Source organism: Capricornis sumatraensis, chromosome 13 (assembly GCF_032405125.1).
Source record: "Capricornis sumatraensis isolate serow.1 chromosome 13, serow.2, whole genome shotgun sequence".
In the NCBI taxonomy this organism is placed as follows: Eukaryota; Metazoa; Chordata; class Mammalia; order Artiodactyla; family Bovidae; genus Capricornis; species Capricornis sumatraensis.
In genome coordinates, this window is record NC_091081.1 from 14,510,438 (window position 1) to 14,536,999 (window position 26,562).

The 26,562-nt window shown below is 39.1% G+C and overlaps 2 protein-coding genes across 2 annotated transcripts in view; one reads left to right on the forward strand and one right to left on the reverse strand.

The window, feature by feature from the left end:
* Positions 1-26,562, reverse strand: part of NKAIN2 (sodium/potassium transporting ATPase interacting 2) — a 631,336-nt gene that overhangs the window by 330,221 nt on the left and 274,553 nt on the right. The window lies entirely within an intron of this gene.
* LOC138089655 (zinc finger protein 30 homolog) lies at positions 8,877-10,365 on the forward strand. The gene is given in 3 exon segments (XM_068985103.1): positions 8,877-9,109; positions 9,245-9,358; positions 9,402-10,365. Coding segments are annotated over 3 exon segments (1,311 nt in total).

Sequence of the window (26,562 nt, forward strand, 5' to 3'; positions counted from 1 at the left end):
AGGGATCAAACCCAGGTTTCCCACACTGCAAGTGTATTCTTTACCAGCTGAGCCACCAGGGAAGCCCAAACACCCTCATAAAACTGATATGCCTTTTCTCCCCTGAAATAGTAACAGGAAATGAGCTTTACTGAAATAGATTTTCTGTCTTGATTTAAACAGAAGCACCGATTTAAATTAACGGACCAAAAGAAAACCCTGCATATGGACGAAGCATAGGGTTCCTATAGAATTGCAAATTCATACACAAGGTAGAATTTGTGGATACTTTGTGTCTTTCTAGATTTCTATTTGAAATAGAAAATAAGAGAAAACCACAGGTTTTCTGTCACTTAAACAGGTGACACTATAAACTGACAAGAAAATTACAGTACCTAGCTGGAGAATAAACTCAACGGCAATACTCCATTCACAGGAACATTTGATATTTATTCTTATGCACAACCTCGTCCCAAGCCATATTATTCATACATCTACCCCAAAAGAATGCTCACCATTTCAGGACATGTGTTTAATCACATTCTCCTATGAGAAGCCCTTACAGCTACACTAAATGCCGTGCTATGTACAATGAAGAACATCTGTGTGATTAAGTAGTAACATTTTATATTCTATGAAAGCAGTTTTATGTTACTTTAGTACCACTTTTTATTAGAGAATATAAGATAACTTTATAAATATTCCACTATAATATGGTAGTGACTTTATATACTGAACCCTGGATCAGATAAATATCATTTAATGGTTTATAGCAATTCAACAAAATAATATGTTATTCCTAATAAAAGCCACCATGCAAGCAAGTTGTATGGGAAAGCAAAATATATAGAGAGCAGAAGGCCAAAAAGCAGTTAAAATATCTGGTGGGTTGTTACTGATAAAGGGTCACTAAGCAAGATGTGTTTTCATTTCTATTAGTGATTAGGAAAGTAAACTTAAGGTGGCTCATTAAAGAGGATAAACATGATTTTAAAGGATAGGAAAATGTGTAAATACACATTGAGACACACACATATATATACGCATGCCTGTAAATAATTAATTTGCTAAAAAGAATCATACTTCCGTGGTTGTGTAGTTTTCAGCATTCACACATATATTACCTGAGCATTTGAGGAAACACTCGGGCCTGTGTACAATATATTTTACCTAGTTATAAGGATATATACACCTAGTTATAATTTTACCAAAGTTATATGGAGAAATCATACTATTAATTACTCATGGACATGATTAATTTTAACTAATTTTTATATATTTGAAATCTGAAATGTATTACAGAAATAAGAAATGTACTCACAGAATGGGAAACACAGCATGTAACCTAGGGAATTCTAAGCAGCTAACACAGGTATCCGCATTCATGTATAAATAGTGAAAGTGTTAGTTGCTCAGTTGTGTCCAACTCCTTGTGACCCTGTGGACTATAGCCCACCACACTCCTTTATCCATGGAATTCTCCAGGCAGGAATACTGGAATGGGTTGCCATGCCCTTCTCTAGGGAATGTTCCTGACCCAGGGATTGAACCCAGGTCTCCTGCATCAAAGGCAGATTCTTTATCATCTGAGCCACCAGGGAAGCATCACATGTATATGATGTACGTGCTGTGCTCAGTCGTGTCCGACTCCTTTTGTGACCCCATGGACTGTAGCCCGCCAGGCTCCTCTGTCCACGGAGATTTTCCAGGCAAGACTACTGGAGTGGGTTGCCATGCCTTCCTCCAGGGGATCTTCCCCACTCCATGGGTCGAACCCAGGTCTCCCACATTGCAAGCGGATTGTTTACCATCTGAGCTACCAGGGAAGCCAAGCCCAAATGATGTATATAAATAGGTATCTATTAGCTGCATTCTGTATTTAATGCAGAATACAGAATCTACCCTGTGCTAAATACCAGGGTATATGATAAAGGAGCATTTAGGGAGATGGATGCAAATGAGTGTTTAAAATACAACATGATGACTGAAGAATAAAAAACACATGATAATTTTAACAAATGCAGAAAAAAAACATTTGGCAAAATTCACATTCTTTCATAAAAACAATTTACTGCAAACTAGAAATAAATGGAAACTTCCTTAAGCTAATAAAGAATATCTAGAAAAAAAAAACCCCACAGCCAACAACATACTTAATAACAAAACACTGAATGTTTTTCTCTTAAGATGAACAAAGCAGGGATGGGATCAGGAACAAGGCAAGTATGTCTGCTCTGTGCTCAGTGCTTAGTCCTGTCTGACTCTTTTGTGACCCCAAGGACTACAGCATGCCAGGCTCTTCTGTCCAGGGATTTTCCAGGCGAGAATACTAGAGTGGGTTGCCATTTCCTCCTCCAGAGGATCTTCCTGACCCAGGAATTGAACCCGTGTGTCTCCTACATTGCAGGCAGATTATTCTCCACTGAGCCACTAGAGAAGCCCTATGTGGGCTCTCACCTACTGTCTCACATTGTACCAGTAGTCCTACCCAGTGCCATAAGGCTAGGAAAAGAAATAGAAGTCAGAGAGGTTGGTGGGGGGGGAATTAAACTCTTATTTGAAGACTCCATGATTTGTCTATATGGAAAAATCGCTAAGAATCTACAAAAACAGGCCATTAGAAATAATCAGTTTAGTGATAACCGAGAATATGAGTTCATCAGAAATCAATTGTCTTTTTTTAATATGGTAATAATGAATAATTGGAAACTGAATATATAAGAATCTGGATTTAAAGAATTCTTTTATCTCCTCCTGAGAAATTGAAATGCTTTTGTTCAGGTCAGCTCAACAATTAATATATCTTCATTGCTGAAACTATTTAATTTCCAGTTTCCTCTTTGTGGAAATAACCAAGTCACAGAAAATGGAAGTGATTTCCTTTTATGTAAATAATGCATAAGAATTCAGAGAAGTAAAGTGACTTAGCAAACCCACAAAAACTAGTGTTAGAGCCTAGACTGAAATTTTATCTTTTTTGAGTCTCTTTTCTTTTAAAAGACTTTATTGAATTTGTTACAGCATGTTGTTCAACTCTTTGCGACAGGCTTGCTTCTGTTTTATGTTTTGATTTTTTGGCCACGAGGCGTGTGGGATCCTAGTTCCCTGACCGGGGATCAAACCCACACCCCTTGCAGGGAAGGCAAAGTCTTAACCCGTGGACCACCAGGGACATCCCGAGTCTCTGTCTTATTCGAGATGTTTTCCATTCTTATGGTACTTGTTGATGTTGGCAGATATGCTGATGCACAAGTGCCAAAATATTTTAAGTCATCTTCTCCTCTGTCATCTTTAAAAACAATTGTGAATTTGGTTATTAGTGTTGACAAAAGTATCACAATTTTAAAACCAAATCCTCAATATTATAAATGTTAAACATTTTTATAATTACTAGAAATTATTAGTAGTCTACTCACAATTCTTAATAAGAAAACTCTCTATGCAGTGGTTTTTGGGGACCTCCTGGAAGTCAAGAGGAGGACATTTATTTCTCATTGAGTATAAACACCATTAGAAGAAACATCTTAATCAAGTATGATATTAACAAGATCAGAAGTATCCCTGAGGAAAAACAAACAAAAATGGAAAAGGGCTCACTTTGTCTTTTAGCCTCTTTTTTCAGTCAGTAAAGAGTCTGCCTGCAATGCGGGAGACCTGGGTTCAATCCCTGGGTCAGGAAAATCCCCTAGAGAAAGAAATAGCAACTCACTCCAGCATTCTTGCCTAGAGAATTCCATGGACAGAGGAGCCTGGTGGTTACAGTTCATGGGGTCACAAAGAATCAGACACAACCGAGTGTCTAAAACTTTCACTTTTCCATTCCTTACTAGAAAATAAACTGCACATTTTCAGAATACATAAGGAAGTCTCCTTTTCTTGTTGGCCTTTCTGTTTTTCTGTCTGGCTAGGCAGTTTAGGATCTCAGCCCTAAATACAGACAGCAATACCTCTGTGCCCTGACACTAGCCTGTGACCTTGCTTAAACTCTCTAGCCTCAGTTTTCTTATCTCTAAAATGTATAGGAGTAGTCGCCCTAATAGAGATTTATATAGATTAAATGAGATCATGACCATAAAGAGCCTGATATGGTACTGAGGTCCTAATAAAAACACAGTATTTTACATATTATTTCTCCTCTTTTGATGGTCAATATATAAATAGTAATATATGTAAGTATCAAAATTAAATACAGATCACTTATTATGTAACTTTTGTAAACTAGAATTGCTGACTTTCAAATTTACCACTTATGTTTCTTTAAAATTCTTAACACTATTTGTAGTTACGGAATTCATCTTCTGCCTAGGTACTGAGTAATTCTTCAAGATAGTAGCCATTCTTAATTTAGACTCTAGAAACTTGCATTAAGCTATCAAACTCTGCAGGGATGATGATGCTTATGTGGAAATTTTAAGTCGCTTACTAACAGTAACTTTGAAGTATGCTAGAGAAGTGAGTTATGATTTCTAAATCTCAACTATGAGGTTCTGACTCACAGATTTTATACCTACACATCACACAAATTCCCTGTAACATTTTAATTCTTGTGTGGTGTTTTCATTATCTTGGAATTCTCCCTCCAGTTGTTAAGCCCACACATTAATTCCTTTCTATCAATTCACAGTCAGTTCAGTCACTTAGTCGTGTCTGACTCTTTGCGACCCCATGAGTCATAGCACGCCAGGCCTCCCTGTCCATCACCAACTCCCGGAGTTCACTCAGACTCACGTCCATCAAGTCAGTGATGCCATCCAGCCATCTCAACCTCGGTTGTCCCCTTCTCCTCCTGCCCCCAATCCCTCCCAGCATCAAAGTCTTTTCCAATGAGTCAACTCTTCACATGAGGTGGCCAAAGTACTGGAGTTTCAGCTTTAGCATCATTCCTTCCAAAGAAATCCCAGGGCTGATCTCCTTCAGAATGGACTGGTTGGATCTCCTTGCAGTCCAAGGGACTCTCAAGAGTCTTCTCCAACACCACAGTTCAAAAGCATCAATTCTTCAGCATTCAGCCTTCTTCACAGTCCAACTCTCACATCCATACATGACCACAAGTAAAACCAAAGCCTTGACTAGATGGACCTTAGTCGGCAATGTAATGTATCAGCTTTTAAATATGCTATCTAGGTTGGTCATAATTTTCCTTCCAAGGAGTAAGCGTCTTTTAATTTCATGGCTGCAGTCACCATCTGCAGTGATTTTGGAGTCCCCCAAAATAAAGTCTGACACTGTTTCCCCATCTATTTCCCATGAAGTGATGGGACCGGATGCCATGATCTTAGTTTCCTGAATGTTGAGCTTTAAGTCAATTTTTCACTCTCCACTTTCACTTTCATCAAGAGGCTTTTTAGTTCCTCTTCACTTTCTGTCATAAGGGTGGTGTCATCTGCATATCTGAGGTTATTGATATTTCTCCTGGCAATCTTGATTCCAGCTTGTGCTTCTTCCAGTCCAGCGTTTCTCATGATGTACTCTGCATAGAAGTTAAATAAGCAGGGTGACAATATACAGCCTTGACGTACTCCTTTTCCTATTTGGAACCAGTCTGTTGTTCATGTCCAGTTCTAACTGTTGCTTCCTGACCTGCATACAGATTTCTCAAGAGGAAGGTCTGGTATTCCCATTTCTCAGAATTTTCCACAGTTTATTGTGATCCACACAGTCAAAGGCTTTGGCATAGTCAATAAGCAGAAATAGATGTTTTTCTGGAACTCTCTTGCTTTTTCCATGATCCAGCAGATGTTGGCAATTTAATCTCTGGTTCCTCTGCCTTTTCTAAAACCAGCTTGAACATCTGGAAGTTCATGATTCACGTATTGCTGAAGCCTGGCTTGGAGAATTTTGAGCATTACTTTCCCAGTGTGTGAGATGAGTGCAATTGTGTGGTAGTTTGAGCATTCTTTGGCATTGCCTTTCTTTTGGATTGGAATGAAAACTGACCTTTTCCAGTCCTGTGGCCACTGCTGAGTTTTCCAAATTTGCTGGCAGATTGAGTGCAGCACTTTCACAGCATCATCTTTCAGGATTTGAAATAGCTCAACTGGAATTCCATCACCTCCACTAGCTTTGTTCGTAGTGATGCTTTCTAAGGCCCACTTGACTTCACGTTACAGGATGTCTGGCTCTAGATGAGTGATCACACCATCGTGATTATCTTGCTCATGAAGATCTTTTTTGTACAGTTCTTCCATGTATTCTTGTCACCTCTTCTTAATATCTTCTGCTTCTGTTAGGTCCATACCATTTCTGTCCTTTATTGAGCCCATCTTTGCATGAAATGTTCCCTTGGTATCTCTAATTTTCTTGAAGAGATCTCTAGTCTTTCCCATTCTGTTCTTTTCTTCTATTTCTTTGCATTGATCACTGAAGAAGGCTTTCTTATTTCTTCTTGCTATTGTTGGAACTCTGCATTTAGATGCTTATATCCTTCCTTTTTCTCCTTTGTTTTTTGCCTCTCTTCTTTTCACAGCTATTTGTAAGGCCTCCCCAGACAGCCATTTTGCTTTTTTGCATTTCTTTTCCATGGGGATGGTCTTGATCCCTGTCTCCTGTACAGTGTCAAAAACTTCATTCCATAGTTCATCAGGCACTCTATCAGATCTAGGCCCTTAAATCTATTTCTCACTTCCACTGTGTAGTCATAAGGGATATGATTTAGGTCATACCTGGATGGTCTAGTGGTTTTCCCTACTTTCTTCAATTTAAGTTGAATTTGGCAATAAGGAGTTCATGATCTGAGCCACAGTCAGCTCCTGGTCTTGTTTTTGCTGACTGTATAGAGCTTCTCCATCTTTGGCTGCAAAGAATATAATCAGTCTGATTTCAGTGTTGACCATCTGGTGATGTCCATGTATAGAATCTTCTCTTGTGTTGTTAGAAGAGAGTGTTTGCTATGACCAGTGCATTTTCTTGGCAAAACTCTTATTAGTCTTTGCCTTGCTTCATTCTGCATTCCAAGGCCAAATCTGCCTGTTACTCAAGGTGTTTCTTGACTTCCTACTTTTGCATTCCAGTCCCCTGTAATGAAAAAGACATCTTTTTTGGGTGTTAGTTCTAAAAGGTCTCGTAGGTCTTCATAAAACCGTTCAACTTCAGCTTCTTCAGCGTTACTGGTTGGGGCATACACTTGGATTACTGTGATACTGGATGGTTTGCCTTGGAAACAAACAGAGATAATTCTGTCATTTTTGAGATTGCATCCAAGTACTGCATCAGACTCTTTTGTTGACCATGATGGCTACTCCATTTCTTCTAAGGGATTCCTGACTGCAGTAGTAGATATAATGGTCATCTGAGTTAAATTCACCCATTCCAGTCCATTTTAGTTTCCTAGAATGTTGACATTCACTCTTGCCATCTCCTGTTTGACCACTTCCAATTTGCCTTGATTCATGGACCTGACATTCCAGGTTCCTATGTAATATTGCTCTTTACAGCATCGGACCTTGCTTCTATCACTAGTCACATCCACAGCTGGGTATTGTTTTTGCTTTGGCTCCATCCATTCATTCTTTCTGGAGTTATTTCTCCACTGATCTCCAGTAGCGTGTTGGGCACCTTCTGACCTGGGGAGTTCCTCTTTCAGTATCCTATCATTTTGCCTTTTCATACTGTTCATGGGGTTGTCAAGGCAAGAATACTGAAGTGGTTTGCCATTCCCTTCTCCAGTGGACCACATTCTGTCAGGCCTCTCCACCATGACTCGCCCGTCTTGGGTTGCCCCATGGGTATGGCTTAGTTTCATTAATTTAAACAAGGCTGAATTCACAGTCACTTAGCCTTGATTGCCTCCTGGAGACCACACCCTGCTAAGAGACATTCTAGTCAGGTTCTTGACATTGTCCATCCACCAAAAATCTTATAACTTCTGTACCTTTTTGGTTCTTTGTCATACCTGTCCTTTGATTTTTCTGGTGTCCTATCTTTGGCTCATTTGGTCAAGATATTCAGTTCGTTCCTAATTTTGCTTCACTGATCTCACAAACTTAACCCCTTCTTCTCTCACTTTCTACTTGGTATTGTCCAATTTGATTCCAGTCAACTATCTGTCCACATCTCTTTTGATGACCTCAGCTCACTCCATGCTGGTACTTCTAATTCTTCAGCATCCAAGAAGAATTCATTATCTTTTAGAAATTCCTGAATATTTGTTGAATGAATGGTGTTTCAAATAGAACATATTTTAAAGTACCTAAGATCACAGAGATGGACATGTCATTATTTCAATTAAGTCAAGTGATAATCTCTTAATATCCCCTCAGTCTTTTTGAATCCCTTCAAGTGAATCAATATTGTCAAGATGATCAGTGGCAGAAAGAAGCAAATATGCATAAAACTACTGGGAATAACCTGGGTTTCCTTTGTATTAGAATCTGAAGTGCTGTGCCCAGGCTTTATGAGTTATTATAGTCAATTATACAAATATGGTCAGCTCAACAAAATGTTCAGAGAGAATCTTTGCCTGCTTTCACACAGAGTGTAAACAGTGTAATATCATAATAAAATTAACTTCTATTTAAAAACAAACAAAGAAACAAGCGCGAGACCGGCCTGGTTCTGCGGACCAGATCGAGGTGGTGGGTAGCGACGGTCAAGGGGGCGTGGACGGTGGGTATTGACCGCGTCCAGAAACGCCTGCGATGTAATCAACCGGGTTTGCTTCCTGAGCCCTGTCAGTCTCCAGAGGCCTATGAAGTGAAGCGAATCGCTGCTGCGTCTCTAAAAACCACGTTCTTTATTAAAAATTTCTTGATTAAAAAATTGAGAGACTCCTGGGAAGAACAAAATAAAGATCACGTGGGATACTATCCAGCAGAGTTTTTGGCTTCTGTCTGTGGACTCTGCTTCTTCAGTAAATGACCCTTGAGAAAAACTAATCATTTTCTTGCAACTCTGAAATCATGGCTCATGATTTGGTGATGTTCAGAGATGTGACTGTGGACTTTTCTCAGGAAGAGTGGGAATGCCTGAACTCAAATCAGAGGAATTTATACAGAGATGTGATATTAGAGAATTATAGCAACTTGGTGTCACTGGGAGGATGTTCCATTTCTAAGCCAGATGTAATTACTCTGTTAGAGCAAGGGAAAGAACCCTGGATGGTTGTGAGGGATGAGAAAAGAAGATGGAGACTAGATCTCTGGATACATTAACCCTGGTATTAATGTGACTAAAACTGCTTCTGTCATAAATATTCTACATTCATATCATCTTGTATCAGCAAAGTTATTGAAGACATCATCTCAGGAAACAAATTAACTTTATGACCAGATTTGGAATCCAGATATGACACTAAAAAGTTATTTCAAGTAAAGGATATTTGTGAAATGAGTTTCTCTCAGTGGAAGATAATGGAAAGAATTAGAAGCTATGGCCTTGAAGACTCTTTTTTTCAGGAAAGATTGTGAATATAAAAAGTTTGAGGGACAAGAGGGTCCTCATGAGGCATATTTCAGGCAAGTGAAAAAACCCACCTCTGAAAAAATGCCCAAGAACAGAAAACACACATCTCTTACTCTGTATCCAAGAATTCACAGTAGAGAGAAGCCCTATGAATGTGGGGACTGCGGGAAGGCTTTTAGAGTACGCCAGCAACTTACTTTCCATCAGAGAATTCATACGGGCGAGAAACCCTATGAATGTAAAGAATGTGGAAAAGCTTTTAGACAGTGTGCCCACGTTAGTTGACATCAGAGAATTCATGCTTCTGACAAACTCCTTGAATGTAAAAGATGTGGAAAGATCTTTACATGTGGTGCAGATCTTCATGTACATCAGAGAATTCATGTTGGTGAGAAGCCCTATGACTGTAAGGAATGTGGGAAGGCCTTTAGGGTGCGAGGACAACTTAATCTCCATCAAAGGATTCATACTGGTGAGAAACCCTATGACTGTAAGGAATGTGGGAAGGCCTTTAGTCGTGCCTATCATCTAACTCTCCATCAGAGAATTCATACTGGTGAGAAACCTTATGAATGTAAGGAATGTCAGAAGTTCTTTTGTCGTTACTCAGAACTTATTTCACATCAGGGTATTCATATTGGAGAGAAACCTTATGATTGTAAGGAATGTGGGAAGGCCTTCAGACTGTTCTCACAACTTACTCAACATCAGAGTATTCATTTTGGTGAGAAACCTTATAAGTGTAAGGAATGTGAGAAGAATTTTAGATTGCTCTCCCAACTTACTCAACATCAGAGTATTCATACTGGTGAGAAACCCTATGACTGTAAGGAATGTGGAAAGGCCTTTAGACTTCATTCATCTCTTATCCAACATCAGAGAATTCATTCTGGTGAGAAACCATACAAATGTAAGGAATGTAAGAAGGCATTTAGGCAGCATTCACATCTTACTTACCATCAGCGAGTTCATAATGTCACTAAATAGTTATAAGAAAGCCACCCACTGTGAATTTTGTGTTAAGGAGCATTAGAAAATAAATCTGGAAGAGAAGTGTTTGAATGTAGGAATCCCTTTTGCTTCATGCTCAAAGTTAAAACAAGAGGTTTTAAAAGAGTAGGTTAAATTAATGAATACACAGCAGTGTTTTATCACCACTCAAACCATGTTAAACTTTAGGAAACTGATAGAAATTCATAGAAAGAAACTCTCTTAAAGGAGTGAATGTGAAAAAGCTTTTGATCTTACTTATTACCACCTGTGTTCTTTCATCTGTACATACCAACCTTTGGAGGTTGCCAGGGTACCAACTCATTCTGGACATTGATAAACAGAAGGAAGGAGGAGTGATTTAGCCTGCATTTCCTGTATAAACTATAGCTCAAGGCAACTAGAGGTTGATGAGGTAAAGCTCTTTATTAGAGAATTTTCAGGACATAATGAAATAATGGATCTAAGCACGGTTCTCAGTAGAAGTGTTAAGACCTTTAGGTGAATGGTCTATATGAACTTCCCAGTGAATAGATCAGGTTGACAACATCTGACCCACTGATCAGCTTTAATCTCATAAAAAATAGGACAAAACATTTTATGCCTCCTTGTATGATACAATAAGACATACCATTGCCAAAAATATTAACGTGAATCTAATTAAGCATCAAGACCTAACTCCCAGTTTAAAGAAAATTCGAGGAACAGAAGAACAAATTACATGATATAACAGGAAGCAGACCAATAAAATGTGGGTAATTCTATGAGAGTAATGACTCAAGCTTCTCACTCAATGAAATGGATTGGAAAAAGGGACGTGGAACTCTTAGATGTTAACGAAGTCTTAAGAGATGTATCAATCAAATGCAGTGAATGAGTGTTTTTCATTTAGATCACAAGTTGAACAAGCAAAAGACATTTTTATGACAGTTGGGGAAATGGGACTATTGACAGTACTAGATAATATTAAGAAACTATGTTCTTGTTAGATGTGCTAATAGCATTGTGTTTATGTAAAAGTGTCTTAGAGATAAATTAGCAAGTTTATACACATAAAACGGTATGTGTAGAATTACTGTTAAAATGCTCATGCAAAAGAAAAGTAAGGATAGATAACTTGTTTAAGTCATGGTAAGATAAACCAGGTGCATGGTTTTTGCTTATTTTGTTTTTGCTATTTTCTCTATTTTCATGTATTTGAAAATTTCCATCATTTTAAAACCATAAAACATCTATGAAATTATAGCCAGCTTTAAGTGAATAGTATTTGTAAATGGCTACTTATTAGAACTTCTGGATGTAGCTAAAGTTCTACACATAGGGATATTAAATGTGCTATAAGGTATTTGGGAAATTAAGATTGAGGGTCCAGATTTTCTCTAGTTCACCTAATGCTACATCTCTTGTAGTACCTGTTCCCATAGTACTTCATATATTTCAGGAGTGAGTAAAAAGAGCAGTTGCAGCTATTTGTATAATCAGTGGAATAGAACTGTATTATTCAATAAAGTAGATGCTAGCAGCATGTTGAGCACTTAAAACTGAGCTACTGAGAACTGGAATGGTGGTTAATACAAATTAAAATGGTCTTAAGTGTAAAATACACATGAGGTTTTGAATACTTCATTCAAAAAAAGAATTAACGTCTCAATTCCTCACAGCATTTCTCTGCTGTAGTTGGGAAGCTGTGAAATTCAGTGGATTGGATTACTACATAATACAGAACCCAAATTTAAGTGTGTCTCTGCTGTCAAGTAGCATGTTTGTATCCTGAGGTCTTGGTTCTACCCTAAGTCATGCTGGACTTTTTTTTCCTCTTCATAAAATGTAGCCTATGTTTACTGAGTCATTTTCTCAGACTGCTTTTGGCCTGTAGATGTTTTGGTATCCAAAGGCCTTTTTAAAATTTTATACTGTTTCCTATTAAGCTCAAGCTTGCAGTGCATTGAGTACAATTCTCTTTAAGATTGTATTTTCTGTGATTTTTATTAGGGTTCATTCAGTTAGACAAAAGATCAACAGGTTCTTCTCTGTATTGGGTTTCCTGTGAGGCTTCTGTGGGAAAAAGACTTTAAAATTCTTAGAAGCCCTGCTCTTTCACAGAAAGAATGAAAGTTGGCTTTATCTTTACCCTGGAGTCATATTTTTATGACAGCACCACATACTTGATTGTTCCTCCCCTCTCAAGCCCATGTAATTTTGAGAACCCTTTGCTACCTGTAAACACTGTCATGAATCCTCTATACTTCCTTGAAATTCTACTTGAAATATGCACCAATTGATATAATGAATATATGTTTTTTTTACTCTGTTAATATGATAGATTTTTCAAATATTGATTAAACCTTATATCACTGTAGTAAACTTCAAAAACAAACAAACAAACAAACAAAAAGCTTACCCTACACGACGCATAAAAATTTTGTAAAGAAATAAAAATCTAAAAAAGAATATATTTGAGATCATATTCATTGAAAATCTAGAATAATTTTTGTCTGAGTATATTTTCTTTGCATTCCTCCCTAAAAATATTCAGTGTGACCAATTGAACATAAATATTTAAATTGTTTCAAATCAAGTGTTATCTGCATCTCCTAGAAAGCCTTACATTAAAAAAAAATGGAAAATGATAAATATTAGAATTCTTGCTCCTGTAAATAAAACAAAATAATAAAGCAGAATTAATTTGATACTTACTTGTATTTGAAATCGAGAATCAAACACAATATGGTTATTTTTCTTATGAACAGTTGTTTTACATAGCCTCTTTGGGTGAACATTACAAAGTAAGTCAGGGCTGTCTAGGAGACAAAAGATAGGATGGCCAAGGGGAAGGAGTAGAGCTCAGGTCTTGCTCCTCCTGTCTGCTCCGCCATCAGTCAGTGTTCCTCAAAGCCTGAGTAGCAGAACTGATTAGCACTGTGGGTGAAGGGCATTACTTAGGAAGTCGCTATTTGAGTACTTTGGGGATAAATCTGAGAAACAAGAAATAAGTCTATTCTGGGAATACAGATCAGAGTTTTTTATGTGTGATATTTTAAAGCTCATCAGTTACTGTATCAAACAAACAAAAAACTATAAGTTAAACTATTCTGCCCTAAAGAAGGTTTTATGTTATTGCTCCCTCTTTCGTTTCTGAGTGACTCCCTAAAGAACCACTTCTAATTACTGAAGATATAACAAGATTTATTTCAAATGTTATATATACACTCATGACCAATAATTTAGTTGCATCACCTGTGACTTCTGTGAATTTCACTTGAACTTAAGGGCTTTAAGATATAATTACTAGAAAATCTAATGTGAAAATCTAATCACAATAAGCCTCCCAGGGCACATCTAAAACTGAGGGTAGGAGTTGTTCTTCAGTGCAAGGAAAGTAACTCTGACTCAGATTGTATCCTTTGTGTTGGAAAATCTAGCCAAAATGCCCCTTGCAGAGTAGATTTAATATAAATCTGTGAGATTGATTAATTAAAAGGTATATCTGAAGATATTTCTATGTACCCAATGTTTATATGAACAGTATGAAAAGGCAAAAAGATAGGACATTGAGAGATGAACTCCCCAGGTCAGTAGGTCCCCAATATGCTACTGGAGATCAGTGGGGAAATAACTCCATAAAGAATGAAGGGATGGAGCCAAGGCAAAAACAACACCCAGTTGTGGATGTGACTGGTGATAGAAGCAAGGTCCGATGCTGTCAAGAGCAATATTGCACAGGAAACTGGAATGTCAGGTCCATGAATCAAGGCAAATTGGAAGTGGTCAAACAGGAGATGGCATGAGTGTACATCGACATTATAGAAATCAGTGAACTAAGATGGACTGGAATGGGTGAATTTAACTCAGATGACCATTATATCTACTACTGTGGCCAGGAATCCCTTAAAAGAAATGGAGTAGGCATCGTAGTCAACAAAAGAGTCTGAAATGCAGTACTTGGATGCAATCTCAAAAATGACACAATGATCTGTTCTTTTCCAAGACAAAGCATTCAGTATTACGATAATCCAAGTCTATGACCCGATCAGTAACGCTGAAGAAGCTGAACAGTTCTATGAAGACCTACAAGACCTGCTAGAACTAACACCCAAAAAAGATGTCCTTTTCATTATAGGGGACTGGAATGCAAAAGTAGGAAGTCAAGAAACACCTGGAATAGCAGGCAGATTTGGCCTTGGAGTACAGAATGAAGCAAGGAAAAGGCTAACAGAGTTCTGCCAAGAGAACGCACTGGTCATAGCAAACACACTCTTCCAAGTCTTAGGAGAAGACTTTACACATGGATATCACCAGATGGTCAACACTGAAATCAGATTGATTATATCCTTTGTAGCCAAAGATGGAGAAGCTCTATACAGTCAGCAAAAACAAGAAAGGGAGCTGACTGTGGCTCAGATCATGAACTCCTTATTGCCAAATTCAGACTTAAATTGAAGAAAGTGGGGAAAACCACTAGACCATTCAGGTATAACCTAAATCAAATCCTTATGACTATACAGTGGAAGTGAGAAATAGATTTAAGGGACTAGATCTGATAGATAGAGTGCCTGATGAACTATGGACAGAGGTTCTTGACACTGTACAGGAGACAGGGAGCAAGATCATCTCCAAGAAAAAGAAATGCAAAAAAGCAAAATGGCTGTCTGAGGAGGCCTTACAAATAGCTGTGAAAAGAAGAGAGGCGAAAAGCAAAGGAGAGAAGGAAAGATATACCCATTTGAATGCAGCGTTCCAAAGAAAAGCAAGGAGAGATTAGAAAGCCTTCCTCAGCAATCAGTGCAAAGAAATACAGGAAAACAATAGAATGGGAAAGACTAGAGATCTCTTCAAGAAAATTAGAGATACCAAGGGAACATTTCATGCAAAGATGGGCTCAATAAAGGACAGAAATGGTATGGACCTAACAGAAGCAGAAGATATTAAGAAGAGGTGGCAAGAATACACAGAAGAACTGTACAAAAAATATCTTCACGATCCAGATAATCACGAAGGTGTGATCACTCCCATTCATCTAGAGCCAGACATCCTGGAATGTGAAGTCAAGTGGGCCTTAGAAAGCATCACTACGAACAAAGCTAGTGAAGGCGATGGAATTCCAGTTGAGCTTTCAAATTCTAAAGAAAGTGCTGCACTCAATATGCCAGCAAATTTGGAAAACTCAGCAGTGGCCACAGAACTGGAAAAGGTCAGTTTTCATTCCAATCCCAAAGAAAGGCAATGCCAAAGAATGCTCAAACTACCGCACAATTGCACTCATCTCACACGCTAGTAAAGTAATGCTCAAAATTCTCCAAGCCAGGCTTCATCAGTACGTGAGCCATGAATTCCAGATGTTCAAGCTGGTTTTAGAAAAGGCAGAGGAACCAGAGATCAAATTGTCAACATTCACTGGATCACTGAAAAATCAAGAGAGTTCCAGAAAAACCTCTATTTCTGCTTTATTGACTATGCCAAAGCCTTTGAATGTGTGGATCACAATAAGCTGAGGAAAATTCTGAAAGAGGTGGGAATACCAGACCACCTGACCTGCCTTTTGAGAAACCTACATACCGGTCAGGAAGCAACAATTAGAACTGGACATGGAACCACAGACTGATTCCAAATAGGAAAAAGAGTACATCAAGGCTGTATATTGTCACCCTGCTTATTTAACTTCTATGCAGAGTACATCATGAGAAACGCTGGACTGGAAGAACCACAAGCTGGAATCAAGATTGTCGGGAGAAATATCAATAACCTCAGATGTGCAGATGACACTACTCTATGGCAGAAATTGAAGAAGAACTAAAAAGCCTCTTGATGAAAGTGAAAGAGGAGAGTGAAAAAGTTGGCTTAAGGCTCAACATTCAGAAAACGAAGATTATGGCATCCAGTCCCATCACTTCATGGCAAATAGATGGGGAAACAGTGGCTGACTTTATTATTCTGGCCTCCAAAATCACTGTGGATGATGATTGCAGCCATGAAATTAAAAGACGCTTACTCCTTGGAAAGAAAGTGATGACCAACTTAGATAGCATATTCAAAAGCAGAGACATTGCTAACAAAGTTCCGTCTAGTCAAGGCTATGGTTTTTCCAGTAGTCATGTATGGATGTGAGAGTTGGACTATAAAGAAAGCTGAGCGCCGAAGAATTTATGCTTTTGAACTGTGGTGTTGGAGAAGACTCTTGAGAGTCCCTTGGACTGCAAGGAGATCCAACCAGTCCATCCTAAAGGAGATCAGTCCTGGGTGTTCATTGGAGGGACTGATGTTGAAGCTGAAACTCAAATACTTTGGCCACTTGATGTGGCGAGTTGACTCATTTTAAAAGACCCTGATGCTGGAAAATATTGAGGCCAGCAGGCGAAGGGGATGACAGAGGATGAGATGGTTGGATGGCATCACTGACACAATGGACATGGGTTTGGGTGGACTCTGGGTGTTGGTGATGGACAGGGAGGCCTGGTGTGCTACGGTTCATGGGGTCGCAAGGAGTTGGACATGACTAGCTCATAACTGAACTGATCTGAATGCTCAGAAAAATTGGTTTGAGCCAAAGAGTAAAGCCCCGTGCAAGTCGAGATTTTAGAATTGATGCAAGATGATTTGATTTGAATTCAAAGGAGCAGAGGACAAGAGCAGTTTAGGGTAGGATGTAATTCAACTGTGGTTGTATAATTGATTGTGATACAGGTCTTATTAGGATACCTTGCACTGTTTGTGACTGAGTCATCTACACATATACACACAGAGTCACATGCACACAACCTCAGGATGCTGAAAAATGTAAATGCGTTTGGTGAAAGGCACTGTAAGTGCCCGCTGAGACATGCCAGTGACAGTGCAGTAACAGCCATGAGCACTCCGTGATTTCCTCCTGCTCCACGGAAAATGGACAAGAAAGAATATCCTAAGGCAGGAATTAATCATTAGCTTAAAAAGCCTATTAACAGGGAGCAAGTTGAAAGATGGGAGCAGCGCAGTCCACAGTGATCAGAGAAGCACTGCTTTTTTTCTTTACTGTAATAAACAAAACATTAAACACACTGTTGCTCAGTTTTTCATGAAATGTATTGCCTAACATGTTCTTCCTTCAAATATTTGTACTTCTTTAAGTCTTCACTCAAATTTTCTCTTCTCCATGAGACCTTCCCTAAGCACCCCGTGTGAAAACTCATCCGCCTTCTCTGTACTATCAATTTCCCTTCATTTATTCTATTTTCATTTTTATAGCACTGATCCTAGTCTATACTTTACTGTTTTGTATATTGTTTACTGTTCGTCACTTGGCCCACTAGAGATAAGCTCCCTCAAAGGCAAGATTCAGGGATTTTTTTTTTTCCTGATATGCTCTAAGTACCTAGAGCTGTGCCCAGTGCCTGCTGAAATTTGAAGAAATCATCACATAACGATGAAAATCACCACGACTCTGAAAACAGTTGCTTAGTAAATATTTACTAGTGCAACAGTAGAATACTGAGGCTTCTGAAAGAAATCATTTTGTAATGGAGGAAGAAGAAAGTCAGGTGCTGAAGGTGCAGGAAGAGGCAATCAGGGGTTGGAAAATGAGAACAAAGGAGTGAGGGGAAAAGTGAAGAAATGAAAAGCGGGAGTGCTTTGAAAAACAGAGAAAAAACAGTTTAATCAGATGCCTCAAGGCTCTGATATACTTGGCCAGATGTCAGTAATGATTCTAGATTGACCCATAATCTCTCTGAAATATCTAGGCTGCTAAGTCATTATAGAGTAAGATGCTTTAGGAATGCGTTTCTAGATAAAAGTCTCAAAAGGCTATATAACCCAAGAATAAAGTGTGCTATGCTTGAAAACTATATTTCCCTTTGTTTTCTTTTGCTGTCAACAATGGTTTCCCTTGCCAGCTCCCATGGGCTCTTAGTGGGAGGAGGTTGGTGAACCATTTTCTGATGCAGTGGTATCAAACTTGATTGCAGATGGGACAATCTGGGCAGCATCTGAAAGCACCAGAATTGTTGAAAGAGAACTCTGCAGATGAGATCCAGGCATGGGTGGTTTTTACTTTTTTACATTCCCTGAGTGATTCCAATACACAGCCAAGTTTGACAGCTACAGCATCTGAGAGGGATCGGTCCCAGGACCTTGCTATAAAATAACCTGATGCAGTTGACTCTCTGTATTCATAGGCTGAATTCATGGATGTGAAACTCACAGACACAGGGCTGACTATACTAAAGATTTCCTAAATGCTTACTGCATGAAACTGTCAATCCTTGAAATTCCATTTGCTGGAGAAACTTTTGGGGGCTGATCACTAATCTGGATGCGAATCAGCCATCTACCTCAAACCAAGGCTGCAAAAACAAACACTGGCAGTGTATCTCTAACTTTAGCATACCCTAGAATCACCTGGACAGCTTATTCAAATCTGGACTCCTGTGCCTTAGATCTAGAGTTCTGATTCAGTAGGTCTGGGGGAAGAGAGGAACCTGAAACCTTTTTTCTAATGATTTTCCAGGTGATCAATGCACAAACTAAAGTTTGAAAGCCACTACTCTAGACAAAGGGCATTTGAGGACAGAGATTATAAGCCTCTGGGAGAGACCTGGGGAAGTCCAACAGGGGATTATATTCTCACATCCCCAATCCAACCTTCTCAGGACAAATTTCTAGTAGCTGATTTCTTAAACCTCAATAGCTGATTTCTCAAAATCCTCAATTACTCAAACTCTTCAAGGCTGGTCCTGTTCTAAAACGGATGGTTTGAAAGAACCATAGGCTGCAACAATTGCATTCATTTCACAGGCTAGCAAGGTAATGCTCAAAATCCTCCAAGCTTGGCTTCAACAGTATGTGAACTGAGAACTTCCAGATATACAAGCTGGATTTAGAAAAGGCAAGGGAACCAGAGATCAAATTGCCAACATATGCTGGATCATAGAAAATGCAAGGGAATTATAGAAAAACATCTGCTTCATTGGATATGCTAAAGCCTTTGACTGTGTGGATCACAACAAACTGTGGAAAATTCTTAAAGTGATTGGAATACCAGACTTTACCTGCCTCCTGAGAAATCCGTATGAAGGTCCAGAAGCAACAGTTAGAACCACATATGGAACAATGGGCTGGATCAATTGGGAAAGGACTACATCAAGGCTGTATATTGTCACCCTGCTTATTTAACTTATATGCAGAGTACATCATGCAAAATGCCTGGCTGGATGAAGCTCAAACTGGAATCAAGATTTCTGGGAGAAATATTAACAAACCTCAGATATGTAGATGATACCACACTAATGGCAGAAAGCAAAGAAGAACTAAAGAGCCTCTTGATGAAAGTGAAAAAGGAGAGTGAAAAAGCTGGCTTAAAACTCAACATTCAAAAAACAAAGATCATGACATCTGTTCCCATCACTTCATGGCAAATGGAAAAAAAGTGGAAATAGTGACAGATTTCATTTTCTTGGGCTCCAAAATCACTGTGGACAGTTACTGAAGCCATGAAATTAAAAGATGCTTGCTCCTTGGAAGGACTGATGCTTTTGAACTGTGATCCTGGAGAAGACTCTTGAGAGTCCATTAGGCTCCCAAGAAGATCCAACCAGTCAGTCCTAAAGGAAACCAACCCTGGATATTCATTGGAAGGACTGATGCTAAAGCTGAAGCTCCAGTACTTTGGCCATGAGGTGCAAAGAGCCAACTCACTGGAAAATCCCTGATGCTGGGAAAGATAGAAGGCAGAAGGAGAAGGGGACAACAGAGGATGAGATGGTTGGATGGCATCACTGACTCAATGGGCATGAATTTGAACAAGCTCTGGGAGATGGTGAAGGACAGAGAAGCCCAGTGTGCTGCAGTCCATGTGGTCACAAAGGGTTGGACATGACTGAGTAACTGAACAACGTGTCAGTTATATGCCCATGTAGGATATGTTTCCAAATTCCTGTGATATTTTTCTGATCGCTGGTTCTCACTATGTTTCAATAACATTTTGGCTCATGAATGTCTCTCCAGGCACTTTAGGAATAAAGATAAGTTAGCATCTCTTACCCTTGCTAGTTTTTGGACTGCTTGGAACCGGGCCTTTCATGTTCACCTTCAAAATCACACTTAGTGGAACATTAAGCACACATTATAGGTCTATAGAAGCTTCCCCAGTGGCTTAGACAGTAGAGAATCAGCCTGCCAACACAGGAGATGCAGGTTCGATCCCTGGGTCAGGAGGGTCCCCTAGAGGAGGAAATGGCAACCCACTCCAGTATTCTTGCCTGGGAAATCCCATGGACAGAGGAGCTTTGTGGGCTACAGTCCATGGGATCGCAAAGAATTAGACACGATTGAGCACAGTACGCAGGTCTATAGACTTCTCCATTGTTCCCACATTTTTAACTATGATTCAGTGTAGAACCTGATGAGATAAAAGGTTATAAACTTACACTAGTTAAAACAATAACTATACAATCAACTGACTAGCTCACTAAGGCAGAAATGATTCTCAGCTTTCCAATGCCTCTTTGTGATTGACCCTCTGTGATTGGTGGCTCAGTGGTAAAGAATCCTCCTGCCAATTCAGGAGACACAGGAGGCACGGCTTAGGTCTCTGGTCAGGAAGATCCCCTGGAGTGGGAAATGGCAACCTACTCCAGTATTCTTGCCTGGAAAATCCCATGGATGGAAGAGCTTGGTGGGCTATACAGTCCATGGGGTTGCAAAGAGTCAGACACCACTGAGCACATGTGGAGGTAGGAGGACGAGATTAGGTTCCTATTGAATATTTCCTTCACTGCATTTCAACTTAACCTACAAAAATATTGGGGGTACAAAGTAGTTTTCATAAATATATTCATTAGAAAGCATGGTTCAAGTTCCTATGACCCATGTGGGATGACACTTCTGCTTAACACTGGAATGGTCTTGAACAAGACCATCTTCAAACAGAAAAGAAAGGAAACCTTCATCAAGGCTAATTTGTGTGTGCTCAGTTGCTCAGTTGTGTCCGACTCTTTGCAGCCCCATGGACTGTAGCCCACCAGGCTCCTCTATCCATGGGATTATCCTGTGTTGAGGCTAAAGAGAGGAGTTAAAAGAAGTCCCCAGTGACACCAGGAAAATAACTTCTTGATATAATATTGCCACTCAATGGCAGTAGGTGCAAAGTGCGGCTTTGTTATGTGCTATGTAAGTGTCACATTTGCCAAATTAGTCACCTTCTTACAGAAAAATTGCTGTAAGGAAACTTGTTGGCAAGGAAATGTTCTGAAGAGGATTTTTGCCCAGTAAAAATTCTCATTTTTCCAATACTAGGAAATAAAGTAACATTAATATGAGATCAAAGTTCTAAATATTTCTAATAGTATGAACCAGTGCTTTAGTCGTGTCCAACTCTTTGAAACCTCACGGACTGTAGCCCTCCAGGCTCTTGTCCATGGGATTCTCTAGGCAAGGATACTGGAGTGGGTTGTGATGTTCTCCTCTAGGGAATCTTCCTGACCCAAGAGTCAAACCAGGGTCCCCTGCATAGGCATGTAGGGTCTTTACCACTAGAGTCACCTGTGAAGCTCATGAACCAACATACATCAGTTCAGTTCAGTCACCCAGTCATGTCCAATTCTTTGCGATTTGCCAGGCTTCCCTGTCCATCACCAACTCCAGGAGTCGACTCAAACTCATGTCCATCTTGACAGTGATGCCATCTCATCCTCATATGTAGTCATATTTTAGAAACTTTGACATGATGCAGTTTAACATTTTTCATAAAACTTAGGTCACTGACACAGTGTTTATATGCCACAATACTAAAGGGTCCACATTCATTGCTTCTGATGCACAGTGGTTTTATCTCCTGGAAGACACTGCTGAATTCTCAGGTGCTGAACTAGGACTGGAAAAACGTCCATCACTGGGCTGACTTTCTTAAGAGACTCAGGATGCCACAAATATTCTCTTCCTTTCCATTTTAGATCCTTTCAAATATATTGATTTTTTTTAACATCTTACAGATTTACAAGTCTAGAAGCTCATCTATCCACCCTTCTAACTAAATTTCCCTCCTACCAGTAAAAATAGGACGACAAACAAACTGCGGCAACCTTCTCAGAGTGACCCGCCGACTCCCATCCATTGTTGACAGTCCTCTCACAGATTTCCACCCTCCCCTCCACCACAATGAGACACAGACACATTTTCTAGTCGAGGCTGCAGGTTGCTGTGCCCTGTGTTGCGGGGCTGCAGGTCAGACAGGCTGTGGCTCGAAATGGAGGCCATATGGCAACGAGCTGACTTCTGTGTTGAGTCCTGCACCTGTTACTCAGTAGGAGGATGCTCTTCGAGTGTTTATGTTCTTAGAGCTATTTTAATTTTCTTCATGGCTACTTCTCTGTGACTCACTGTTGGCTTCCTGTTCTCTCTGACTACTTTGTAAAATGCAGATAATTTAAGCAATGGAGAACATTCCACAGAAGTTTATTCGAGCCTTGCCTCTCATCCATTTTCATGTATTTTTAGTCTTAGTGGAACTTAAAGGACATGCACTCTTGGTTAAATTCTTCTCTGATCTGCCAAAGAGAGACAGATTTGAAAAATCTGTGGAAGGAAGCGGAGCCTCTTGGTGGGATGAAATGGGAAGAGCATCACCCCATGGTGTGTGCGTGGGGGTAATTCTGTTTCCTATGTAAATGCAATATTGTAACATGACTTGTGGATGTTGTCAAATATACAGCCTTTCCATTATGCTCCAAAGGATGACTCCAGTAATGGATCTGTATACAAAATGTTTTTATGTAACTGGGTTAGCCAAGGGATCACTTAGGCCACATTTAAATTAAAGTAGAACTTGGCATAAATCATCTCTAGGGCTTATTGAAGAATAAAATCAGTAGAGGGAGCAAAAGGAAATTATTTTTGAACTCTTGCTTTTTCACGCACATGAATAGCTTTATAAATACATTTGAAGAATTATTTCAAATGTGGTGAGCCCTTTTGAGGGTCAACAAGAGTGCATGTGTTAACGTGCTGTGTTTGTCAAATTGAGGAAATGAGTTTTCACCTTTCCTTTAATTGTACTTGGCTGCTGGGTTATAAGGGACAGCAATTTGGAAGGAGGTTCAGTAAGGTGAGATTGAGTGACCAATTCCTTGCTTGTTTGTTGTTGTTTTTAAATTATTGACAAGTAAATTGACTTGGTAGAATTTGAAGAGCACACACATAAATCCTTAATCATCCCAAATATTTCTTTAATCTGCTTGCTCATCCTGAAATCTCTCCTGACCCAGAGGACGGACACTTCTTAAAGTATCACCTAGGAAAGTGATGACTCATTTTGCACATATTTTCAGTTATTTAGGGTTCCCCGATAGCTCAGTTGGTAAAGAATCTGCCTTTAATGCAGGAGACCCCGGTTCAATTCCTGGGTCAGGAAGATCCGCTGGAGAAGGGATAGGCTACCCACTCCAGTATGCTTGGGCTTCCCTTGTGGTCAGCTGGTAAAGAATTCACCTGCAATGCAAGATACCTGGGTTTGATTCCTGGGCAGGGACAATCCCCTGGCCTGGAGAATTCCATGGACTGTGTAGTCCTTTGGGTCACAAAGAGTCAGACATGACTGAGCGACTTTCATACTTCAGTTACTTAGGTGTTGATATTAATATTATTATTGAAATTATTTTTGTCAGATACTTTCTGAGAACAGTTTTTGGAAAAATGGTAGCCAATGGAAATAAGAGTTTACTGGGATAGAATAAGAAATGTGCAGAAAGGAGAAATTGAGTAAACTGCACACAAACTGGATGAAGGTGATCACTTTTTTTCTATTTTTAATTGCCTTGGGTTTGCATGTGTGGGCAGTCTCTGAAAGTAACAAAGCCACCTATGAATTTTCTGTCCTGTTTGAAGAAAAACATCCTGAACCCAGGGCACAGTCAGCTCTCAGAACTGCTCTAGAGTAGAACTCATCATGTTTTTGCTAGACTTTAGGTTTAAAAGACTTTAGCCTGTTTTTCCCTTTATGTAACCAAAAGCAGCATTCATAGGGATACATTTATCTCTAAATCAAGATACTCAAGATATGTAATGCATATAAATTTTCAGATTTTTAAAACCAATCTCTGGTAAGGAAATAACCCATAAGTCAACTATATTTTTCTTGCTGAGGAGTAAGGATATATTATTGGTCTCTGTTTTCATTTTTTAAAATCTTATCACTGCTGGTGTGACTCATCTGAAACTAGTACTGACAATTCTGTCCTTGGCTGCACAGAGTTATCAGAATATATGCATCAGCTTGCTTCCAGGTTTTCCAAACAACATATCAATGTTGAGATGAAATTACTGTTTTGTCATCAAACAAAAATGGATATTTTAAAAATGTTTTATATACATTTACTTAACACATAATGCTGGAAAAATGCATATTGAATTCTCTCTCAGTATTTTGTATGAAGGAATTACCTGAAATATTTTTCTAGATATGGGTAAAACACAGAAATGTTGTTCAACAAAATGCAGATTTTGAGTAGTCAGATAAAAACAATTATGACAAGAAGAGCTATTAATTAAAATCTCATGCATAGCCTGTGTACCCACCATTTAATTCACAATTAGCTCCAAACAAGCTGAAAGGATTGAGGACTCAAATGTCCATGCTTTATAAAATGTCAAGTTAAAGGCCTAACTGCGAACCAGATTGCTTATGATACAGGCCTTTCAACTGTAAATATCAAATGCATAAAGGACAGCATGAATCTTTTAAACTTTATAAAGATGGCATGTGGACTCTAACATTTTGGGAAAATTAAGTCACTTACTAACATTTATGAAGAAGCATGCATTTAAGCCTTACACTGGATCCCTCTTGATCAATTATATGCCTGTCAAACTGGAATACATCAGAGTCTACCATGATGTTAAAGACCTTGGAAGAAAAGACTCAAGTGACTTCTCATAGTAATTAAAAATATATTGAAAATAAGATCTTATTCAAATTCCCAAGGCAACAAATAAAATTCTTTTTTTTAAGATAGAGAAATTTTGTTCCATAATTTTAAAAGGTGTTAGACTTGGTCATTTCTAAAGTTCTGTGAGATCCAGCATTCTATAGAGTTATACATATTATCATTTCTTTCACCAAAGAACTAAGAATTTTACCAAATTTCAAAAATCCTGGTAATTATCCCCCTAAGGACATTGTCCTTAGTTAGGGAACAGTGGGAAAATGACAGATTAAATGAATTGTTCATGTGTTAAAGGAGCTTTGGTTTGAATAGCTTTGGAATAACATCCCTTTGTATATGTCTCAGTGGTTAGGTAATGTTTCTTCTGACATTTGTTCTAAAGAATATCAAATCCCAAATTTCCATTTACTTGGATCTTCATTTTGAAATAAGCATAAAATTACTATCTATATTTATTTGGTTATAGAAAGCAATGGCACCCCACTCTAGTACTCTTGCCTGGAAAATCCCATGGACGGAGGACCCTGGCGGGCTGCAGTCCATGGGGTCGCTGAGAGTCGGGCATGACTGAGCGACTTCACTTTCCGTTTTCACTTTCATTCATTGGAGAAGGAAATGGCAGCCCACTCCAGTGTTCTTGCCTGGAGAATCCCAGGGACGGGGGAGCCTGGTGGGCTGCCATCTATAGGGTCACACAGAGTCAGACACGACTGAAGCGACTTAGCAGCAGCAGCAGCAGCAGCCTCTTTAAGTCCAATATTATTAGGAGGTAGCCTTTTAATACACTGCTTTCTAGAACTGTATTCAATCACATGATGACAACAACAAAATAATTGAGGGTAGCCTTAGAAGACATCAGCCAAACCACCCTGGCTCTGCATCTCGCTCATTTTAAGGATGATGTGAGAAAATTAATTACTTTAATCAAGCACCTTGGCTTCTTGCTCACAAATTACTGGGTGGGTGTACATGTAAATGCAGTAATTTCCTGAGTGAGTGGCAGATGGGTAGACAAGTCATGGGCTCAGGAAAAAACTGTTGTTCAGAAATGCAAGTAGCATAGTGGAACAAAACAGTTTTAACTAGCCAGATAAGTCACAGGAAAAGCAACAATAGCCTAACAATGACCTATAGAAAGGCAGTCTTTAAAAAAGGCAGTCTGTAATTTCACTGATGGAAGAACAAATGAGACACATTCGGCAAAGTCATGGGTAAAGTTTGCTCCTCATCCATGGAGTTGGCACCTCCTTTTAGTTCTCTAGGATCATAAACTTTGTGGTCA